This window comes from Eptatretus burgeri, chromosome 17 (genome assembly GCF_056783735.1).
Source record: "Eptatretus burgeri isolate ZD-2024b chromosome 17, Ebu_testis_v1, whole genome shotgun sequence".
NCBI lineage: Eukaryota > Metazoa > Chordata > Myxini > Myxiniformes > Myxinidae > Eptatretus > Eptatretus burgeri.
The window spans coordinates 6111724-6134475 of NC_140977.1; the positions used below are offsets into that span (position 1 = coordinate 6111724).

At 47.5% G+C, this 22752-nt stretch overlaps 1 protein-coding gene across 4 annotated transcripts in view; it reads left to right on the forward strand.

The window, feature by feature from the left end:
• AGFG1 (ArfGAP with FG repeats 1) overlaps positions 1–22752 on the forward strand; it is an 85985-nt gene that overhangs the window by 15749 nt on the left and 47484 nt on the right. For 3 of the 4 annotated variants that reach the window (XM_085862554.1, XM_085862552.1, XM_085862553.1), the window contains exons 2-5: positions 13205–13298; positions 15592–15707; positions 18202–18337; positions 21424–21649. In XM_085862554.1, the coding sequence (XP_085718680.1) occupies positions 13205–13298; positions 15592–15707; positions 18202–18337; positions 21424–21649 (572 nt within the window). The remainder of the gene's footprint in view (positions 1–13204; positions 13299–15591; positions 15708–18201; positions 18338–21423; positions 21650–22752) is intronic. The other variant, XM_085862555.1, reaches the window with a different exon arrangement.

The window sequence follows — 22752 nt, forward strand, 5'->3', positions numbered from 1 at the left end:
CGGCTCCGCCTTCTTGCAAAGGACCGCCCTTCAAACAAGCAGAGCAACGTGGTCCTGCGTGAGCCCCGCCCACGTACATGCTGACCCGCACGCCTGCAATGGTGCCGGTGGAGGATGGTGGGAGGAAGCGAGGTGAAGGCGTGTTGTTGTAGTTATCGTTGGTGTAAAAAAATAAAAGAAAACCCTGACTATCAAAGTAACTCTGCAGCGCATGAACATTTAATTCCCATTAGACTAATGGAAAGGGAGCTAACTATCCACATTTACTTATCGAAATAACTAAGTTATGGGGACGGCTGTCTGTCTGTGTGCACAAGGCTTCCAAATTCGTAACAATAATACAGTCCTTATGCTCGGCCACATCTTTTAAGTTACAAACTCCAAACTTGGGGAACAAATACAATTGTGTGTGTGTGTGTGTGTGTGTGTGTGTGTGTGTGTGTGTGTGTGTTAACACAGGCGATGTGGCCGTGGTCTCACACGGGGGTGTTGTGGGCAAGGGGGGGGGGCATAAATTATTGAAGTAAATTTGTACCATTTAGCGCAACCTAGTGGTGGTGGCGGAGGGTATTGCAATTTCTGAACTATCCTTTGCTCCAAAGTGGTACTTATTCAGGTCTCTCTTCCTGCACAATGTTGGGTAAATCTGCACGTATCAAGTAAAACTAAAGATTGCATCGCGAAAGTGAAAAAAAAGAAAACAGAAAAGGAAATTTAAAATGGATAGAGCATGGACATATAGAGAGGATGGGAGAGAGAAGACAGGGAAGAGAGGAGGAGAGGGAGGAGAGGGGAGAAAGGGAGGAGGTGGAGGGAAGAAGTTGTCTTCTGTATCCACACTGTCCACCCATTCCCCCCACCCTATTATTTGTCCAAGTTTCCCTCAATTTGGACCTTCAACTCTACTGTTGGTGCCCCTCCCCCTTCTCTACTGTTCCTTTGGTCCTGTTGTGTCCTGATCCGTTCAGTGTTCTCAGAGTGTTCTCAGTCTTCCACAAGCCTTGGCTCTATACAAAAAAAACCTCAAAGGTTGACAACCATTGTTCAGGTTTGATGGGCCGAATGGTCTCTTTCTGTGTTGATATTCTTTGGGAGGGATGTCATATATTATTTTATATCCAGTATCGCGAACCGTTGTGTCTGTCCATGTGTTTGTCTGTCTCCCGTTTCCAGCGGCCGCTTCCTTCACTATATTTGAAAAGCTCAACATTCAATTTTGAAATGATGGGAGAACTTTCTTTACAACAGCCGCTGCTTTTGACATACCCGTGGTACTCGCACCAATCCCAGACTGGCTGCGATCGAGTGCGAGTCACGTGGTGTCTCGAGTCACGACCCGCCTCCCGTGGGACGTTCTACCAGTAACGGTGAATTCCCCATGGTATGGCCAGACTCGTGGGGACGGATCTCTCCTATGGGATGTGCGGTACTCCCTCTGTCGTCAGCGGGGGAATCCCGTTGACACGAGTTCTACTCCCCTCCCTCAGATTTTTTCCACGGTACCTGCGATCCACTGCGCCCGGCATGGCCCTCTCAGGGGAATCTGTTGCGATTGACAACGAGTATTCCGCCGGCAACCTCAGACTCCTGACCTGAGTCATGTTGGTTGGCCAACCATGTCATCAGTGGCCTGTCATGTTGGCCAACCTGACAGGTTGGCCGAGTCATGCGTGGTGAACCGCCAGGTCATTGCATGCTTTGCACCGCTAGCCCAGCAATTTCAGTGGGCACCGTACCCACACACCGCTATACGGGCAGATGGTCTTGCCTGCCATGCCAGTTGTGCAGGCCCGATGGACCGGTTCTGTACGCTGGGTCGGCATTCGTCTCAGGGGGCCGCATGTGAACCATTAGATGCTTTCGCGGTCCCAAACTGCTCCAGACGTCCACGTCCACGTCCACTTCAGTGGTCTGAAGTTTGTTTGCCGTTCCTGCTCCATGGTGGTGGTCACCTGAGATGCACTGGTGTGTGGACTAGGGGGAGAGGGCGATGGCCAGTTTTGCACCGCCTTTTCGAGGTGGGCGGTATAAATAGCTCAGAGCTTTGTCTCTGAGTGAAACAGAGTGCAACACAATTAACCTTTTTAAAGTCCATTAAATAATTTAAATTGATCGATCAACTTGAACTTTGCCCGTCACTGGGGATGGGTGCTCTTTGTTGTGTATAATAATGCTGTGACAGTTCTGCAAAACCGTAATCCCCCAAGGCAATGGCACACAGCATATAGCGGTTCCCGAGATCGTTATTTCGTTCATATTCATTTCAGAGAGCCCTTCCCTTATGTGTAATGTGTTTATGTGTCAATGTGCGTTGTGTGGGATTAGGCAAGTTTCCCCCCCCCCCACCATTCTTTTCCTATCTTCCTTTTCTGCACATGGGCCTCCTCCTTCATGCCGTGTATATCACTTGCGTATGCGCGCCAATTCCATGTTTGAATCGCACGCCATGATTCAACGGTCATATCACATCAACCTTCAATGTACTCCAACCATCAACGCCAAAATGATCTTACAACCTCACGATGCCTTCATTATAATCACCATACTTTTGAAACATTAACCGAGCTCGCTGTACGCTTGCCATTGATGCCACAACCACCACCACCACTACCACCACATCATAGACTCACCGCTATGCTGCTGCTACCATCGCCTCAACCACAGCCACCGAGGATGCCCACCACCGCCTTTTGGAAGTAACAGGGAGCAATGGGTGCCACGTACCATTCCAGGTACTTGGAACCTGGACGTTCAGACATCTTACTCGGAGCTCAAGTGTGCGCTGAACTCCATTCATCATCGTCAGCATAGCCCCAGTGCTCTGCTGAATTATGACCCCCATTGGGTGTTCAGCTCACGTTTGCACCCGGAGAGCGCAACCAAATACCATGTTGAGCGCGGAGCTCTGTCGTGTGAGGAAGCCCAGAACATAATGGGGCCGTCTTCACGGCTGTACCCATACGTGGGCTGAGCGAGCACCGGGGTAATCGTCCTTCCACCACTGGGGCGCTGGGAAACTCCTGCGGCCTGTCCTGATCTGTTCTGATGGAAAAGTTTGGAACTGAGCTTGACAATAAAGTAAGATGTGTCTGTAGCAAGTGCAACTGGCTCAGTTTCCAGATCTGCAGGGTCACAGCAATGGTCGAGATATGAACATATTGGTGCTGCTTTAGCCAAAGCCTCGGGACAGGCCAGTGATGGTGATGTGTTCTTGCAAGAGCTGCATAGATTGTACGACAACACATGTTTCAAGATCTGAAACACTTTGGTCATGCCAAGAGAACTCTTCGTCCGGCCTGTTGTTTGCTCTAGTTACCGTGGTGCTAGAAGATCTCGGCATCGAAGACCAAAGTCGTGAACCTGCAGCGCCTGCCACACTTGCCGTTGCCCTTGCCACGAAGAGGCGGACACCCGTACGTTACTGCATGTGGCACATTCCGCGCATCATGGTCATCAAAAGATGCTCGTACATATTGTTGACACTGACATTGCGGTGTTCTCCATGATGGCGGTGCAGACACTTGAAGCTGATAATGAACTATAGTCAGCATTTGCAACATGGAGAGGTTTCTGTTACTTGGCCCCTCATGAAATATCTGCCTGCCTTGAACCCGAGAAATAGCCGTACGTTTCCATTGTTCCATGCACTTACAGGTTGTGACACGGTTTCAACATTTGCTGGGCATGGTAAGATAAGCAGACTGGGGTACCTGGAATGCTCTGTCAGAGCTTACTGATGCACTTCTAAGATTGGCATGTGCCCCACGTAACCTCCCAGAATAAAGTATGCATCCCATTGAGGGTTCTTTGTACTGCTCTACGACCGACGAGCACATTTGCTGATTTGGACAAGGCCAGGAAGAAGCTGTTTGCAAAGAGGAACTCTCCGCACAGAAGTTCACCAACGTGATCGCTGCTATTAAGAAGAATGTGAAGATGGCAGTCTCCCAGGGTGGTCACGTCTGGGGGCCAGACTCTGGTTCCAAGGCCTGCCCTTCCTTCTCCGCCAAGCTGGGGTTGGATTCAGACGGACCTTATATGAGCCGCACTGGACGACACTCCACGAATTGTCTCGGACTTGCAATGAGTTGATGTCTTGTGCCTGCAAGTCAGGATGCCAGAACCACGACAAGCGCGAAAGGGCTCATCTTCAATGCACACCTCTGTGCTCTTGTGAGGGAGAATATTCCAGCAATTCAGTTTGATGACATTAAATATTCTCGCGCAGCATCGGTGATGGTGAAAAGTACCAATTATCATTTTTTAGATGACGTCATTTCTACTTTATTTCAAAAGGGAAAACATGCACACACTTGTATTATGTGAAAGATGTCTAAAAATGATTATGTCATTGTTTCTCGTTTTACCTGTGTTTTTATAATTATTTACTTTATAAACTGTTCTCGTATCATCTCGTTACCTCTGTCGCTGAAGGTGGGTGGAGGTTATATGTTCACTCCTGTTTGTCTGTTTGTCTGTGAGCAGGATATCTCAGAGTTTCAGATTTTGGACAAAACTTGGTGGACACTTTGGGTGTGTGACAAGGACGAATCGATCCGATTTTGGTTCAGGTCCGAGTCCAGGTCTGGCCTCTTGGTGAGATACAAAACGTAAACTGTTCAGCCTGGCAGAGGTGTGCGCTCTACTGAGTGCCATTCTGGTTTCACATATGAGTCACCAATTACCATGTTCTATACCAAGCTCGAATGGACACATTTCAATCGGTTGTGCGCGCGTGCACACACGCACACGCACAGACGAAATACTAGAGCGAAGTCGATGGCACATCATTGCAAATTGTCACGCTTCACACCTGAAGCAAAGTTGAAAGGTGGCAAAAAGTTCCACCAGGCCGTGGCTCAATATCATATTTTGAGTTAAAAAAATTTTCCCCTTTTTAATCCCCGTGACCATAAGTCTCCATCTCATGGGGCTTGAACCGGGGGTCAAATCCAAAAACGATTTGCATCTTTCATGCGTCTCCTGATGTTGATTGCATTTACAAAGTTTCATTAAGAAATGTTTGAAAATGCGCCCGTCATTGCATTTTTCGGTATTTGACCTTTCGACCCCGCCCCAAGTTGCGGGTCCAAAAATGACATTCATCTTGCACCTTCGTGCTATGTTGTGATCGTAACTACCAAGTTTGGTGAATTTCTTCCCAACCGTTTAGGTCTTTCGGAGGAGATAGCGTGCCGGACAGACAGACAGACAGACAGACAGACAGACAGACAGACGGACGGACGGAGCCAATCGCAATATCCCCGGTACTTTCAAAAAGCATGGGGATAATGAAATGCCCCAACATCTGAAAATTATCATTACATATTAGTCTAATAATGGTTTAAGTTTGGTGTTCTCATCACGATAGGTTTGCTTTGCCGAACTACTGGGTTTGCACATTCCCTCACTCCGGCAGCAATATTATATTGGCCGATTTGAAAAAGTAATTTGTGATCTCATCACCCATTGGTTACTTTCCCTCCAGATTGTGGAACCTCTTGGAGGTAGTTAAGGATCGGGAAGGGTTTTGTTGACTCGAGGCGTCCAACCCTTCGTAAGTGTTGCGTTCGTAGAGGAACTGTGCCGAGCGGTACCACCGCTCATGAAAGGTTCCTTTGGATCCTTTAAACTACCGAGATTCGGTGCCTCCTGCCGGATCTGCGCCGGAGGGCAGGACTTCGGCTCAGATTTCCCTGGTAATCGAACCATGGAGCCTCTTGTCCCGTTGCCACGTGTTACTCTGGTCGTGTTACTGTTGAATGGAATCGTTGTGCACTCTTACCCTGGCTATTGGGAAACGTCACCCCTGTCTGCTTTCGTTTAACATCGCTTGATTTTGTTTATGGGTACTTTGTTAATAGTTAAACATTTAACATGTATTCCGTGATATAGCGTTGCCATAAATCCTCGGCGAGGGAGTTGGGGTACAATTTATCTCCAGTTCCATGATAATTTTATTTGGCCGGGGGGGGGGGGGGGTGTGGCACTGAGACCACCTCTCTGATGCTTCAAGCATTGTAAAGTCTTAACCTTAAAGTTGGATTTCAAAGAGCTTTGAAAATGTGAATTAATTGGGTGTCCGGACATGTTTGGCTCTGCAGAGGCCTTCCGTTTATTGGTATTTCCAAAAATGTTCCACGTGCACTTGTTTTCCATTGCCATGTACAACTCGTCTATTATTCATTTTATTGCACAAAGTACACCATTTGTTTTACATACGTATATACATGTTCGAGGCTCATGAAAGAGCGAGGAGATTGAGGGCAAAAAGGAAATGTCTTTGTTTCAAGCTCTTAAAAAGGAACACGACAAACATGTCACATTACAACCCCAACCCATTTGTTTTTTTTCTACACACTGTCGAGGCTCGAGGAGGAGCTGCTTTAACACAAAACGGACCAGGAGGTAACGACAAAAAGAACAGTGGAAAGAGAGGGTGTGGGAACACGCAAACGGCAGCATTGGGTGACAGAATAGATGGATAAAGGACTTGGGCAGGACACAGGGGGTGAACAAGATGGATCCAGCCACATAGTCTCAATCACAGAAGTGAAAGGAAAAACTGGAAATCTGGAAAGGTGGGTTTGGGGAGGATTAATGGGGTAGAAAAGATCATAGTTGTGGATGAGGGTGACCTGAGATGATGTAGAACTGTCTTGAAACCCTGGAGGGAAAAATGAGATTAAAGAGACTGAGTAAGTTTGGGGGGTGGGGTGAAAAATTAATGAGAGGAGATGAGCAGTGATTCTGGATTTTCAGTTCCTTGCAGATGGCATGCTCCATGCAGAAACCTGGAGGGGGGGGTGGGAGGCAGTGCATGGAAAGGGCAGAGGGTGCAAGACCATAGAGGATATAGTAGAAGCCAGAGAGACCGCTAACTTGTCTGCAATGCGGAAGTGATAGGTCCAGAGACTCAGTTTGATTATGGGAGATACCGATGATAGTGAAGGCCCTTGTTATGGCGAAACGCTGAGCAAGGTGTGGGGGCACAGGAGGCAGCCCAAAGGGGAGAGCAATATTCCATCATGCTGCGCATGAAGGCCTGGTCTTGTTGTAAGATAAAAGTTCAGGTGTGCCAAGGAAAGACTGCATGACGGGGGATGCCCAGACTGACTTCGGAGGTCAACTTCGATATGTGGCTTACCCATTGAGAAATATCATGGCTGATGGTGAGGCTCAAACAGTTTGAGTGACTGGACTTCAAGAGAATTGTAATGGAAGTAGAAGTTTGTCGAGGCAGATACAGAGTAAGAGTGTGGGATTTGTCAGGATTGAAAGACGTATTCCAAGTGTTTGACCAGCTCATGATTCTCTCAAGGTCTGGAGAGAGAGGGGGAAGAGGCTGCAGCCTGCCTATCTGCAGGATGAGGAATGTTGCGGCAGATGGTAGTCATCAGGAAATCGATAAGAGGAGTTTCCAGAGTTATGTCATTGATGAAGATGAGGAATAGGACTGTGCCCAAAACTGCTTTGGAGCACTCAAGCCTTGATAGGGAGAGGAGATGAGATTGAAAGGATTTTGTTGAGAGCCACAAATTGGCCACAAGTCAGCAAGCCACACACTTAGCTGACTTTGGATATCATAGGCAGAGAGTTTGGAGAGTAAGGCAGGATGCCAGACTGTATCGAAAGCTCAAGATGTGTCCAGAGAGACTGCCCTGATCTCATGTGTGACATTAAGTGCCTCCATGCATTGTTTGGGGAGCAGAAGCAGCATGTCCAAGGTGCAGGGACCTTGTCTGAATCCGAATTGACGGTCTGAGATGAGGCAATTGGAGAAAAGGAATAATTTCATATCAACTCCGACGATGGAGTCCATGACCTTGCGGACGCTTGGAAGTAAGCCAATTGGTGATTGGTTTTTGAACCTTTTTAATGTAATCCGGTTAAGGCCCTGTCACACCTTGACGATTTAGCCAGCGTATGCCGACGTATGAAAAATTTGTCTAAAACGCTGGCACGCATCAAATACGTTATGAGTAAGTTTTGTATACGTTAAGAGCACGCTGGCATACGTCGTAGTACGCCGAGCCCGTCGACAAATTTTAACATGCTTGAAATTTTTCGACGTCTGCCAGCGTATGACTCACATGTTCCACATACGCTGGACATAAGTTGTAGGCACGTTACGCGATTGTCGACACACGTTACTTGAAAGTTATTCGTAAGTCGAAACACGTCGAGGTAATGTTTAGCGTTGGTGTTCCAGACTCCATTTTTTTTTTCTTTCTTTGGTATGACGGTGATGTTGACACTTCAATTTCTCATGCGGTTATAATATAATATAATTAATAGGCTTCCGCTCAACGATTTAAATCATAACCGCACTAGAAATCGAGGTGTCAACATCACCATCATGCCGAAGAAGAAAACAAAAAAACAAAACAGGGAGTCTGGAACACTGACGTAAAACATTACCTCGACGTGTTTCGACTTATGAGTAACTTACAAGTGACGTGTGTCGACGTGTGTCAACGATCGCGTAACTTGCCTCAAACTTATGGCCAGCGAATGCGGAACGTGTGTCATACGTCGAGTACGTCGAAACATTTTCAACATGCTGAAAATTTGTCGACGTACTCGGCGTACTCCGACGTATGCCATCGTGCTCCAGCGTGCTCTTAACGTATACAAAACTAACCCATAACGTATTCGACGTGTGCCAGCGTATTCGGCAAATTTTTCATACGTCGGCATACGCTGGCTAAAACGTCAAGGTGTGACGGCGGCTTGACACTTCGATGTCCAGTGCGGTTATGATTTGAATCGTCGAGCTGCAGCCTTTTAATAGGCTACGCCACGTGATCGTCGGCGCTATGCATACGTTAGACTATCGTTGGGCATAGGTTGTGAACGCCGACAACACGCTCAGCATTCGTTGATATAAGTTATCTATATGTTATCGAAATGTTCTGTGTACGTTACTAATACGTGATGCATTCGTCTAACTCGTTATGGATACGTCCAAAACTGGAAAAAAACATCAATAGTTCAGCGTACGCCAGCGTTTTACATACATTTTGATACCTTGCCATACGCTGGCTAAAACGTCAAGGTGTGACAGGGCCTTTATGTTGGCTGATTTCCTGCCAGATGGAAGATGACTTGTGGTTAATGACTAGAGTGAAAAGGGCAGAAAGAGGAAGCGCAAGAGCAGGTTTTTAGGCCATGTGAGCTGATGCTATCTGGTGCAGTTGCAGAATCGGAGAAGAACGTTGCAAGAAACTTCTCTACCTTCTCAGGTGCAAAAGATACAGAGTCCAGTAGCATTTGGGTGTGACTGGGTAGGGTGGGTACCGATCGTGAGGGGATGGGGAAACAAGATTTGGAAGCAAACAGAATTGAGACATTCCGCCTTCTCACGTGCGGAGTCGGCTGTGGTGCCATTTGAAGAGAGGGAAGGGATGGAAGGGGAACATACACCAGAGACAGACTTGACAAGGTGCCACCAGGTTTTAGAGGGGGGAGACAAGTTTGAAAGCCCATTCTTGAAATTGGACAGACGTTGTTTTCTCGCTCTCCTTAGAGCGGACACACTTGTAGCGGGCTTTGCGGAATGATCTGAGGTTGCATTCGGTCGGATTTGTCTTCCAGGAAGAGAATGCAAGTTGTTTGAAGGCAACTGCCTCACCACAGGAATCGGTGAACCATGTGTGGGTGGATAGGTATGATTACTGATGACAACATGGGATAAGTCTGTTCCTCAGGGAAAGCAAGCTTGTGTGGAAGTTTTAATATCAGGAGAGGTGGAAATGAAGGACCAGTCTTGACATGAGAGGGCAGCTTGCAGTCCCTGCCAGCCAGCTTGAGTGAACTGCCAGATTCTGCGGTGCTGAGGTGGCTCTTTGACAGTAGCCATGCTTGTGTTCGCCAGTTATGTAGTGACTCACTTCTGATATGCTACCCTTGTGTTTGTACAAAATAGCATCACTGTAATTCGGAATGGAATTCAGAGGGGAGACACGAATATCTCTACCTGTGGCCTCATTGGGAATATCTTTGTCATGTTCGGAACGACGTGAACACCGTAGTTTAGCGAGTGTGTCTTCTTCGGCCGTTTCTGGGGATGAAATTCTGACCGAAAGGCCGAACTGTTCTAGCGCTTAGCACCCGTCGGTGAAGACATGGTCGCGTATCAATAAACGGGAAATGTACTCCAATGCTGGGCGCTTACGTCCGAAATGATGTTCCTGCTATTAAAAGGTTCTGGCCAACCCGAAGCTGTACACGGTTTCAGGAATGTCTATTTTGGAAACTGATCAGCGACTATCGATCGAGCATGCATGTGTCTGTTGGTTATGTTGTCTTTTCTTGATTAAAAAGTCGACTTTCAGCATAATTTTCTAGCGGGAACGTTTCTTCCGTTCCCTTGCTTTCATCACCCGGAACTGGAATCTGCGTGCCGAAAATTGCACTGTGAACTCGTCTGGGGCGAGAAAATCCGGCCGGGAAAACTTTCTGGGATGAGAGTCGCCCTCCGTGCATGCATAGCATCACGTTGATGTCTCATTCCGTTAACAAACCGTCGCCATCACGTCGTGTGTCCGTTTGTCGTCTACGTTATAAGCCTGGTGTTGGCTTGGTGGTTCGGGTGGCTGGCTTGGGATCTTAGGGTTTTGAGTTTGAGACCCTGTCATTCAATGAATTAACACCAGGTGGGGTTGACAGCTTGCCATCCTTCCAAGGTTGGCAAAATGAGTACCATTGTACTGGTATAGAGGCACAAAAACTTGGAGTGAACTTTAAACACCGGAACTGCCCCTTTCAGCGAATGTAGACTACATCCAAGGACGATGTGAAGGTGCAGCATGCCCTCCCAGCATGCCCATCAATTTGCACACACGGACACACACGGACACACACACACACACACACACACACACACACACACACACACACACACACACACACACACACACACACACACACACACACACACACACACACACACACACAGTGTCCGTGTTTTGTACCAATTGATTGCCGTCTAAAACACTGTGAATTTTCTGCATTCGCTGATCCCTGACGAATCGTCATCCTCAGAAGCTCACTCGTCCGTCGTCGTCCCCGTCCGGAGTTTGTCCCATTGGTGAGCTGGGCATTTGGCGAGGTCCCCGGGTTGCGATGCACTCGAGAGTGCTGCGCCCTAGTTTTGTGCTGAAGTTCCGATCCGGTAACTGTGGCCCCTTGTGCTTGCTTGTTCGCCTTGTGCATCAAGCGGCCGGTGGAAAACGCTCGCACTTTCTTGCGACCCTTGTAGCCGCAGATCCGTAATGCTTTGGCAGCTTCTTAATGCAGCACTTGTTTTGCTCGTTTCTCTGTGCCTCATGCCACACGTGTTTCATTGCTCCATACCATAGTTGTGAGTTTTTAAAATGCCGTACACTCAACTTTTCAGTAGTTTTCAATTACAAATTGATTAGTCTTGTGAATAAGCTATCTTTCTCGGGTTCGTGTTGTCGCTTGATCATTGCTCGGAGAAGAGGGTTGGCGTGGCAGGGAGGGTGTTGTAACTGCCTCATCTATTTGAGGCCTTCACCCTGGGTTCTCCAGTCATACACAAACAACTGAATAGTCGTTTGTTAAACTTGTTTCGCACCTCCTGCTCATGAACCATATTGGTGGAATGCTTTGTTTGCCACTTATTTTCAATTTTCCACCTTCAATCTTTTCCCCCATGTCACGTCACCCTGCTTCTCAGAAATGGACTCCATCTCTCAAACATTCATTTTCTGTTCCCCTCGCCCAAAGCAATATTTCATCACTCAATGCGTTTCCTAACTCGCTTTATCCACGGCACTTCGAGACCTTCATAGTTTCTGCAGTCAGTATCTTTACGGTATTGTGATGACCAAACTCGCACACGGTAACCTCCGCATACCTAAGTTTCTCGATAACATGACCACTCACTCTTGTACATCGTCCCCTTTCCTAATGCATCTTCTCCTTATCGTGCATTGCGCCTTTCTTCGTGCTTTTATTCGTTATCCTCCACGCGGTGTGATAACGCTATTGTTTTTGACCACATCTTGCGCTTCGCACAAAAGGACCGTGCTCGATTGCATGAACCGGAGACCCGGGCGGACGGCGAGCTTCTGCGCTTTGAAAGGCGGCTGGGTGGTCCAGGCACTTGTACGTTTGGTTACTCTTCGCGATCACTAAGCAACTACGAGACCAAAGCGCTTTCTCGGTCGTACGGTCATTGCGTAGCAACAGAAGCGCGAACACGTTTGGTTTTGGCATCCCATTTTCCTGATCTGGAGACTTCGCGACACCGCGCGCGTTCTGTTTCTTGGTATCGGAGCTGCACGTATCGGTGTCTCGAGGGAGCATGATGATCCCTCCTTGATAGTATCATCTTTGCCTTAATTCTGATCTCGTTTTGTCACCATTGAAAATGATGAAAATGATTTCCAACCGCAAAAAATACTGTGTGGAGGTGGAGGAGCAGGTGGGTTGTGAAGATGGCCATCAAAGGAATCCAAATCCATGGGTACCACACTCTGTACAGAGCGTCGGTGCTGCCGAAACAGTCCTGGGCTATTGGGCACAATCCTGGACGGGTCGCCACTCCGACGCAGGATATTCGAATGGCTCGATCATCCCAGCAAGATGGTACTCATTTTGCCGACCTCGGAAGGATGATGGGCTGAGTCAACCCCACCTGGTATTAATTCAACAGACAGTGGGATTTGAACTCAGAAGTTTCGGATCCCAAGCCCACCACCCTCACCATTAAGCCAACACCACACATACATAAAAGGAATGAGGGGAAAAATGGAGACAAGAGAGAAATTGAGAAAAGCTAGAGAGGGATAAAGAAGTAAAATGGAGGGGCAAGTGTGGGGAAAGAAGAGGGAAGTATTTATTTATTTATTTATTTATTTACTTATTTTCCCTTCTGCCATTCCCAATACCTCCTCATCCCATCATCATCCTCTGGGTTGGCTTATTTGCCAAGGGTGGTAGTGGTGCGTAATAAAACTTTTTATGCTTTCCCAATTCGTGCCACCCTCCCACTCCTGTGCCAGGCCTCCTTCCATGATGTTCCTTGAAATCCCATTTCCTATCCAGGTTGAATTGTACTCTTTGACCCCATTAATATTACCCTTGGCCTTATCGGCATGATCGTGGAGGTCATGCCGTGCCATGATGACTAATCCGTTGGCTTTTGATGTTTTTGTTTGTTTTGTTGTTGCAGGAGAGGCTTGAACCCTCCTCATCGCGTCAAATCCATTTCCATGACAACCTTCACCGACTCGGAAATCGAGTTTCTGCAGAAGCATGGGAACGAGGTTTGTGGACAAGAAAGTCATTGCTGGTTTAAAGATAATTTATTTTCTTTTTTGCTTGGATGAGTCATTCTGATCACTGCGGTTCTGTTGATAAATCGCACGCACGGGGGGGTTCGTGACGCTTGCACTGTTGTGACAGTGGCACGCACTTATTGCGCCTGTATTCCAGGACGGTTTAACGTCACCCAAGCGTGTGATAGTTGAAGTCCGAGGTCACGCTTGCTCAGAACTCACGCAGCGATAGGCCGGTTAATTTGCACAATTCCGTGTCTGTGCGTGAGGATAATAATACGAATTACATGCTCCCGCCATTTCGATGTTCGGCGGCGTAAGCAAGTCTGACCATTCGGGTTGGAGGATCCGATGATTTTGGTGAGGATTGGCCGATCTTTTATCCGTTCCTTTGAACAACCGTGTCGTGCTGTCCTTATTCTTCATTCAAGCAAGTCAGGCCCAAAAACGATTCCCAGGCACCCCATTGAGCTTATTTAGCAAACGTTTCAACGATACGTCTTCATCGGTTTCCATTGGCCGTCGTGTACTTTAGTTTGACCGTGACAATCCGAGGTGGTGTACTTGGTTGCTTGAGCTCTTGTTTTGGTACTCTGAAAATATTGCTCCTTAACACTTGTCCTCGGCAGCCAAAAAGGACAGCACAAGGTATCGACACGAATGCAGCGACCCGCCAATTATCCCAAGCCAACGGCCCGAACCCTGCAAGACCTGCCTTGGTCCTTTTGCGTAATTCAAAACGGAGTCAAGGTCCCTCCTGATTTCATACTCCACGTCGATCACGTCTCGCCCATGATTGTCTTAAGTTGTTTAAACTTCCTCTGGTCTCATGGCTCGGAGGCTACCCCGTCGTCCTGAATGTAGGCCGAAGCCTTTCTCCGAACTTTCAGAGTCCATCCATCCATTGGGACCATACTCCATCCAGAGCGTCGGTGCTGCCGAAACAGTCTCCTGGGCTATTGGGCACAATCCTGGACGGGTCGCCACTCCGACGCAGGATACTCGAACGGCTCAATCATCCCAGCAAGCCGGTACTCATTTTGCCGACCTCGGAAGGATGACAGGCAGATTCAACCCCACCTGGTGTAAATTGAACAGCCGAGTGGGATTTGAACTCAGGATCCTAGGATTCCAAGCCCACCACCCCAACCATAAAGCCAACACCAGGCACAAACTTGCAGAGTCGCTTGCGCATGTATACATCATCCCCAGTTGAAAACCATGAGAGTTAAAGGCCACGGCCGCCTTCATGAGTTGGAGAGGGACAAAATGTTGTTCGAAGCTGTTTTCTTTCTGTTCACGTCAAGCCAATTTATTTTATTGCCATGCCAACCATGTATTGCTATTGGAGTTGGAACTCGCAGCTGAGGTATTTGCTGTGAGGTCACAGCTGCGTTTTTGAACCAAAATGAAGAGCCGATTCACTTTGCCGCATGGATTTGAACTACAGGTTGTCCATCGTGAGCGAAAGTTGCATGACGTTACTCCATCTTGCTTTGCGATGCTCGACGACGAAGCCAGGATCGCCTCGCGTCCCGTACCGTTCCCGTCGAAAGTGGCCATAACGTACCGATCATGGACTCTGTGCCGGGTACCTCGGAGATGCTTGATGGAATCTGAACCCAAAGGTCCATCGCTTTCTGCGGTATTTTTCCCAAGCAAATTTAATCTCCAGTGGCCCGTTCCATTTTCTGTGACACTGTTTACCTGTCTAACAAACACGGATCGTCACAAATGTTTGCCCACTCGTTTCCCACGTTACCGCCGTACGATGCCATGATTCCTGAGCGTTCCACCTCCTCGGACATGCTGCTCTCGTCGCCTGTACGACACGCAGGTAAAGGCACGTGTGCTCGTGGATCAGGACGAGCCATGGATTTCACTCTGGCACAGGAAGTGATGATGCCTTTCGTTCACACTTGATCATCTTCATGCCGTTTGCTTTGTGGTTGAAAGGCATTGGTTCTGCAAATGTACTGGAGCACGTGGAAGGTTGTGTTTCGAGTTGTGGTGCCGGTTTGTCTGTGGCTTAGCTTCTGTTCTTTGTTCGATTGTGACTTTAGAAGCCTTTGTTTAGCCACACAAACACTAGAAGTGGCTTTTGGAAGTCTTTGCCTGTTGTTTAATCGTAACACGATTTGAGATCTTCCAGGAGCATGATGCAACCGACCTGTGGCTTGGGTTCCCCGAGAAGCTCGCTCAGTAATGATGTAATGGGGTGGTTGTAACGGCGGGCGAACCGGCATTCTGTGATTGACACGTAACGCCGCACCTCCTCCAGGTGTGCCGACACATCTGGCTGGGCCTGTACGATGAACGTTCATCGCTCATGCCAGACTTCAAGGATCCGCAGAAAGCGAAGGATTTTCTTCAAGACAAGTATGAGAAAAAGAAATGGTACGTAGTCCGATTGTGGAAGTGTCGGTTGATTAGTTTTCTGTTCTCGATTCGCAACTCGTTTGTGGTTTCGGAGGTGTCTGTCATCTGGACCTTAACTCTTTCCTCTTTAAAAAAAAAAACAATTTTTTTGCGTTGTAACCTTCCCGAACCTTAAGAGCCATGTGTGTATTCTCTACGTTGGGGGGAGGAGGGGGATGGGATTGACAGAAAGAGAACAGATGGGAGAAAGAAGTATCGTAGGCATGGGGGTGTCGGAGTAGGTGGACTGTCGGAGGGGAGGGAAGCCTGGTGTTGACTTAGCAGTTACGGTGACTGGCTTGGGATCTTAGGGTCCCGAGTTGGAGCCTCCTGTCAGCCATTGAATTGACACAAGGTGCGGTTGACTCAGCATGTCATCCTTATGAGGTCGGTGACATGAGTACCAGTGTACTGGTAATTGGGGCATTGCATCAGCGGCACAGCCGCGCCCTCAGCCGACGATGCCACCCGCAGCTTTGTGCTGCATACAAAGGAGGAGGGGGAGAGGAGGGAAGGAGTGAGTATGAGTTTGTCATTGTGGCCAAATTAGGCAGTGGTGTGGTTTTGAGTTTCAAATGTTCTGATGTTGTTCCATGCTCACAATGTCCTTTCTCCATTTTGTCCCGTCCCCCCCACCTCCCCTTTTAAAAAAAATTCTTTAATCCTCCTCTCATTTTTGAAGCACTACACCTTTCCCCGTGCACGTGACCCATCACCATGAAACGAATCGTGACGTCACACGGAGCATTTTTCCAGCGCAGAGTGAAACGTCACTTGCGTTCAGCAACGTTCAATATTTTCCGGATTGTCGCAAATTTTTATTTCTTTATTTTATATTTCTTTGTTTTGACGGTTAAACTCCTCTACTTTACCTTCTGCCGATGTTTTTATTGCTCGTTATCGTGTCACTACCAAGGGGTTACAGGTAGGAAACTTTCCCCATTAGGTAGCCATGGGGGTGATCCTATTTCGCAACTATTACCCGGATATTACTCGAGTGCTGATGTCAGGAATCCTGTTGAGGCAGTTTCATGAATATTTATTTGGCAGTTAAGCCAATAACGGTGCAGGAATACTGTGGGGAGGTTAGAATACTGTCGGGGAGGGAGAATCGACCTTGCTGCCTGGGATTCCATCAACAATCACTCGGTGGTGTCATGGTTGCGACGTCTGCTCTGAGTCTGCGAGGGTCGGCGGTTCGAACCTCGGCCGAGTGGTGCCGAACAATTTAAAAATGGTACGTGCCGCTTCATGCTGACTCTCAGGATAACAATAATAACCATTCTTTTTCGGCCACGAGGCGCATCGGAGCTTTCATTGACTAAGGAGTACAATCCTGACCGGGTCGCCACTCCGCAGGATGCTCGAATGGCTTCTTATCCCAGTAACCTGGTACTTGGTATTTCAGTGAGATGGAACTTCATCCCGTCATCCATTGTCTGATTGCCTGTATAGTATGTAGCCTGGGTTTGAATCCCAACCGAGCTATAAACCCCCGCCCTGGTGTTTTGCATGAAGGGTGAGGCATTGATATGTACGCCCTCCATCCGATGGACATTAAGGCGGAGGACAATCTGCCAGTAACAAGGGGCATTAGTGGACGTTAAAGATCCCGCGGCGTCTTTCACGAAGAGTAGGCCAGTTATCCTCGCCACCCTGAACTAATTGCAAGTTCCTTGGCGAATTGCATTCCGTCGAGTATGTCCTGTGTTTGTCGATCTGTCCAGGATCGGTTCTACCCTCGGGACGTATCTCGACTCGTAACTGCCCCAAACCTCCATCGAGTATGTGCCTCCCGTTCCCAAGTGATACATTCCCACCAAATGAGCTTGTATGTTAAAATATTGTGATTGGTACATGAGACGGATTACCACCTCCTCCGGCATCAAAGGTGGACGGAGGTTATGTTTACACTCCTGTTCGTCTGTCTGTATGTATGTATGTTTGTCTGTGAGCAGGATATCTCACAAAGTTACGGACAGATTCAAACGAAGCTTGGTCGACACAGTCGGTGTGTGCCAAGGACGAATTTTATCGATTTTGGCGACTATAATAATTTTTTTTAATTGTTCAAGTCATTCTTCACCATAGGGCCAAAAATGATGCACTGCATAGTAGGATGTCTCAAAAAGTTGTGTACGGATTTGGACAAAACTTGGTGGATGAGTTGGGGCGGTGATGATGAGAACGAGCCGATTGGCTTTTGGTTAAGGTACGGATACAGATCCAACCTATCAGTGGGATACAAAACGTAGCCTGTTCAGCCTGGCGGAGGTATGCGCTCCACTGAATGCCGTTCTAGTGTCGTACATGTGTACGTTTGCATGCACTTGTCTCGATTCTCGTGTTTTGAGAGTTAACCAAGGGATAAGTTCATTGAATGTTCTCATTTCGGTTGAGGCTCGACTCGTCTCATTTTGATTTAAACTTTTCTTGAGGGCCTCCCTGTTGTCACAGATTGTTTTGCCTTCAGGTACATTCTTCCAGAACAGGCGAAGACCGTGGCGGCGGTTCACGCCTCACTTTCTGGCTCGTCGGCAAGTAGCGGAAGCAGCACTCCTGAAGTTCGGCCTGGAAAGGCCTCCACCTGCCGCGCCACTCCGACCCAGGTGCTGACCTCTTTTCCATCTCCTTACGAAAAGTAACCCGTTGGGATTTGTCTGCGAGTCGGTTATTAAAATTCCCGTTCTATGAGGTGCCCGTGCCAATTAGTTCACAATGGTGATGAGCCTTTTCAGTTCGTAGGCCCAATGCTAGATTGTGAGGACGGAGCGTTTCTGCGGACGCGATTCGACCGCAAAGTCTCCAGTGCTTCCTCGCCTGCTGCTGTTTCCCACCTGTTGGGGGGAACATGTGTTGTGACATGACATCATGTTGTCTGTCGCCACCAATTGCGTCGGTTCAACTCGAACCTTGCCTTTGCTCTTTCGAGCCCACTAGCTGGGAATTGGAAGAAAATTCCCGTCTTTCAATCAGGAATAAGAGATTGAATTTGTTGCTGCTGTTCGTTTATTTATTCGTTCCTAATCCGACGCATCCCAGGTCATTCAGACTCGAGCCGTGATGGATATGTCACGGCTTGTGCACACGTGGCTCTTAGCTTTAAGGAGGTTTGCGTCGTCCGCAAGGTTCTTCTCGGATCTCAACTCGTTACCGTTGAAGCTGAACCATCACAACAAAAGGATGACGATTCCAACTATCCTGCCAGATCTGCCCAGTTTATTCGTTTGTTTATTGTCGCAGGATTCCGTCCTCGTCACAGCAGAATCACGTTTACATCTCGGACGTCATTTCCGTTACTTTCTCGTTCAGCCATTTCACTGCGGTAGCCATGTTGGTGGGCAACTTTAAATAAATAAATGAAATAAATAAACCATGACTGCCATGTGCTATCAAATTCCTTGTACGTTTTTTTTTTTTTGTTTTTTTTCTTTTCTGAGAGGTGCGGTAAGAGTGCAAAAGGATTTAAATAAAGATTGTGGCCTTTGCACTGCTTGGTGGACGACCCATCAACATGGCTGCACCCCTGAACCAAAACAGATTGCGTCACATCGTAAATGGACGTTGTGTAACCTCGTGTAGTCTGGAGGTTAATTTGGTGATTATGACAATACAAGGAGTCCTCCATGTACGTCCTGTATGCGTTCCTGGGAAATGCTATTGATACCGAAACGGTGCTCCCTCTTAGACGGGTTATGTAGGATATTTCTGAAACAAACGATAAAGGTATCGTAATCATGTACAGTAGTCTAACACTCATCAGTGATTGTTAAAGAGATTTCTTGAGGAGGTGGAATGAGGTGAAGGAGTCACAGGGAGGTAGGGAAGTGGGGTAGTGGGTCGTCTGCCTCTTCCTCCTCTGCCTGCTGAGGTTGATGGTGATGGTGGTCTTTGTGTTACGTTGGCAGGGAAAAAAAAAACTTAACCCGTGACTTTTGCTTTGCATTTTGTTGATTACATCTTCCACTTGCACTTCCTCAAACCCAGCCTGCTGGGCCAGGCCTCGGATGTCATGCTGTCCCGCGGGGACCACGTTAACCAATCCTGTGAAACCGTGGCCACACACTCTGGCCACAGCTTGCTTGCTTCCTCCACACTCCATTCATACAACCTTGGGTCACCTCCTCCCATGCCTCACACATTACGTCAACTGCTTTTGAGGATGTCAAAATTATTCCAAAATTCCCATATTGGTTGTGCGGCTTTGCCATCGGCAGCATCAAGGAGTTTCTTGAAGGTACGGCACATGTAATACGCTTTGAACGTCGCGATGATGCCCTGATCAAGTGGTTGGATGAGTGAAGTGGTATTTGGTGGCAAGAAGATTACCTTGACATTCAGAGACAATTCATTAAGGTGAACAGGGTGGGCAGGTGTATTGTCTATTAACAGGATAATTTGGAAGGTAATATTCCCTCTTGCACAATCGTCTTTCCACTCCGGCATGGCGTACGTCGTCGGCCAGTGTGAGAAAATACTTCCGGTGATCCATGATTTCTTATTTGAGCGACATTGTACTGGGAGGTGGTCCTTTGCATTCCCTGCAAGCAAAAGGGTGACGCGATCTTTGGCAGCGTTGGAACCGGGCGTTGTGAGTTCTTCTTTTGAGATGTAGGTTCTCGCAGGCATTAGTTTCCAAAACAGCCCGGCTTCATCGGTGTCAAATAGCTGTTTATCTGTGTACTCGCCTTCTTCAACAATTTCCTTTCAATGTCCCTGGGAAGCGCGTTCTCTGCCTCGCCTGTCGTGTTGATGTCATGGAGGTTACACCCTCGCCTGTCATCTTGATGCCTCTGCTGGCATCAAAGGTTGCACCTCGACTTGACTCACCTCGTTCGCCCTTCAGGTCGTAAAATAAACTGTGGACTTTCGCATGGATAGCAAGCAAACTTAATTTGCACGTGACATTCCTATGTTTTGGTGTTTGATCCAGACTAAACATTCCGTCTCCTCCATCACCAAACGATGAGTGCGAACATTCGTGGAAGCACCCAGCGGCGTATTGCGTTGCCCCAGCGGCTCTCACCTTGTCCTTGTTTGCCTTGATCGTCTCGGTCATCACGGGAAACCCAATTATGGCGGCTATATGCACTGCACGACCACCAGCATCGAACCGCCTCAACACATCTAATTTAGTCCGCAAGATGAATGCACCGCGTCTCCTCATGCTCATAGAGGCATGAGCCTCACTTGTCGGTCGTTTGTCACTCTTCTTACCAGGTAAATGAATACTTGACCAAAAGTGAATAAAATGAAGGTGCTTAAGCACGTTTAACAAAGTCGGCGGCGTAACACTACGATACAGGGCACAGAGACAGAGAGAGAGCAAGAGACAAAGACAGAGACACAGACAGACAGACAGCGACAGAGACAGCGACACAGCTTCCGGTTTTTATTTTATTTTATTTTTTACATTTTTCATGTTTATCCCGAAAAACAACGGACAACGGAACTACTTTTATGGAGGACTCTCTGTCGCCAACTTTCCTGCATATCGTTTTTATGAAACGGTATATTGCCACAACTTGATAATGCCTGACTTTTTGTATTACCAACGGAGCAGTTTGGTTTGGGCTCTGTCTTGTTTCAACTCGGATAAGTTCTGGCCTTGCTTGTGGAGACGAGACATGATGGGTTTGAATTGCTTTTCGATTTATCGCATCTTCCCCCTCCACTCCCCCCTCCCCCCAATCAGTCTCCAGCAACAAGTCGACTGCAATCACAGCTGCAACTTCAGACCAGGAAGTCCTCTCAAATGGATCTCCTGAGTGAACTGAGGGGGGACCCGTTTGCACCATCTCCCTCGGTGTCTGCACCCCCTGCGGGAACGGTGCCACCAACCACCTCCACCTTTCCTTCCTTCGGAGCCAGCTCAGCTCCACTGCCTGCTGACTTTCCTTCCTTCCCATCTGTTTCAGCAGGTGAGGCCATCAAAAGTCGAAGGAGGGGTTTTTTTTGTGTGTCCCTTTGTCTCTGGCTCCAAAGCTTTAGGTATTTGGTGTTGGACCTGTGTGCGCTCCGCAGAGTTGTTTGTTGGCTTGCCACCGTACAGCAGGAATTATTACCCTCGCCGAAGGAGAAGGTATTGCGCTTGGGTCTGTTTGTTTGTCCGCACAGAATTTTTGTGTTTCTCTCCGCAACCGCTTGTCGGATTGAGACGAAATTGTCACCATCGGTGCGACTGCTCGTGTAGAATGTTTTCAAGACAATTTTGACATTGCAGGTCACGTGGTATGGCAGCCATGTTGTAAAAACGGATAATAGTGTTTTCTCTGGAACCGCTTAATCAATCGACATGAAATTTCAATATTATGATCTAGTCCTGATGGGGAATACGTGTTTTAAATTTCAACTTGATCGAACACATGGTCTGGCAGCCATAGTTATTTAATTTTTTGATCGAGGTTCTTTTTGGTTTTATTTTTATTTTATATATATATTTTTAAATGAGGCTCACTTGGCTTTCCCTCGATGGGTTTGAGGGTAGAGGGAGGAGCAGCTGAAACACGAATCCTATCCAGGTTGCTCCTGATGACGTCATGTTTGCTTTTTTTATACGCCCGATATATATATATATATATATATATATATATATATATATATATATATATATATATATATATATATATATATATATATATATATATATACATCGGGGCGTATTATGTGATATCGGTCGTCTGTCCGTCCGTTCATGTCTGCACTCTAACTCCCAAAGTTTTCAACTTTCACGTATCGTATTTGGTACATAGGTACAGACTGTGAAGATGGTGTGTCACGACAGACGTTCGTCATCTAAAGTGGTTGCCATGGCAACAGGATGCTGTTTTCTATCCGTTCCTTTCCGCACTCTAACTCCCAAAGTTTTCAACTTTCACGTTTGATATTTGGTGCATAGGTACAGACTGTGGAGACGGTGTGTCGTGACATACGTTTGTCATCTAAAGTGGTTGCCATGGCAACCAGGATGCTGTTTTCCATGTTGTAGCACAATTCTGTATACACCTTCTTGTACGGGCGTATA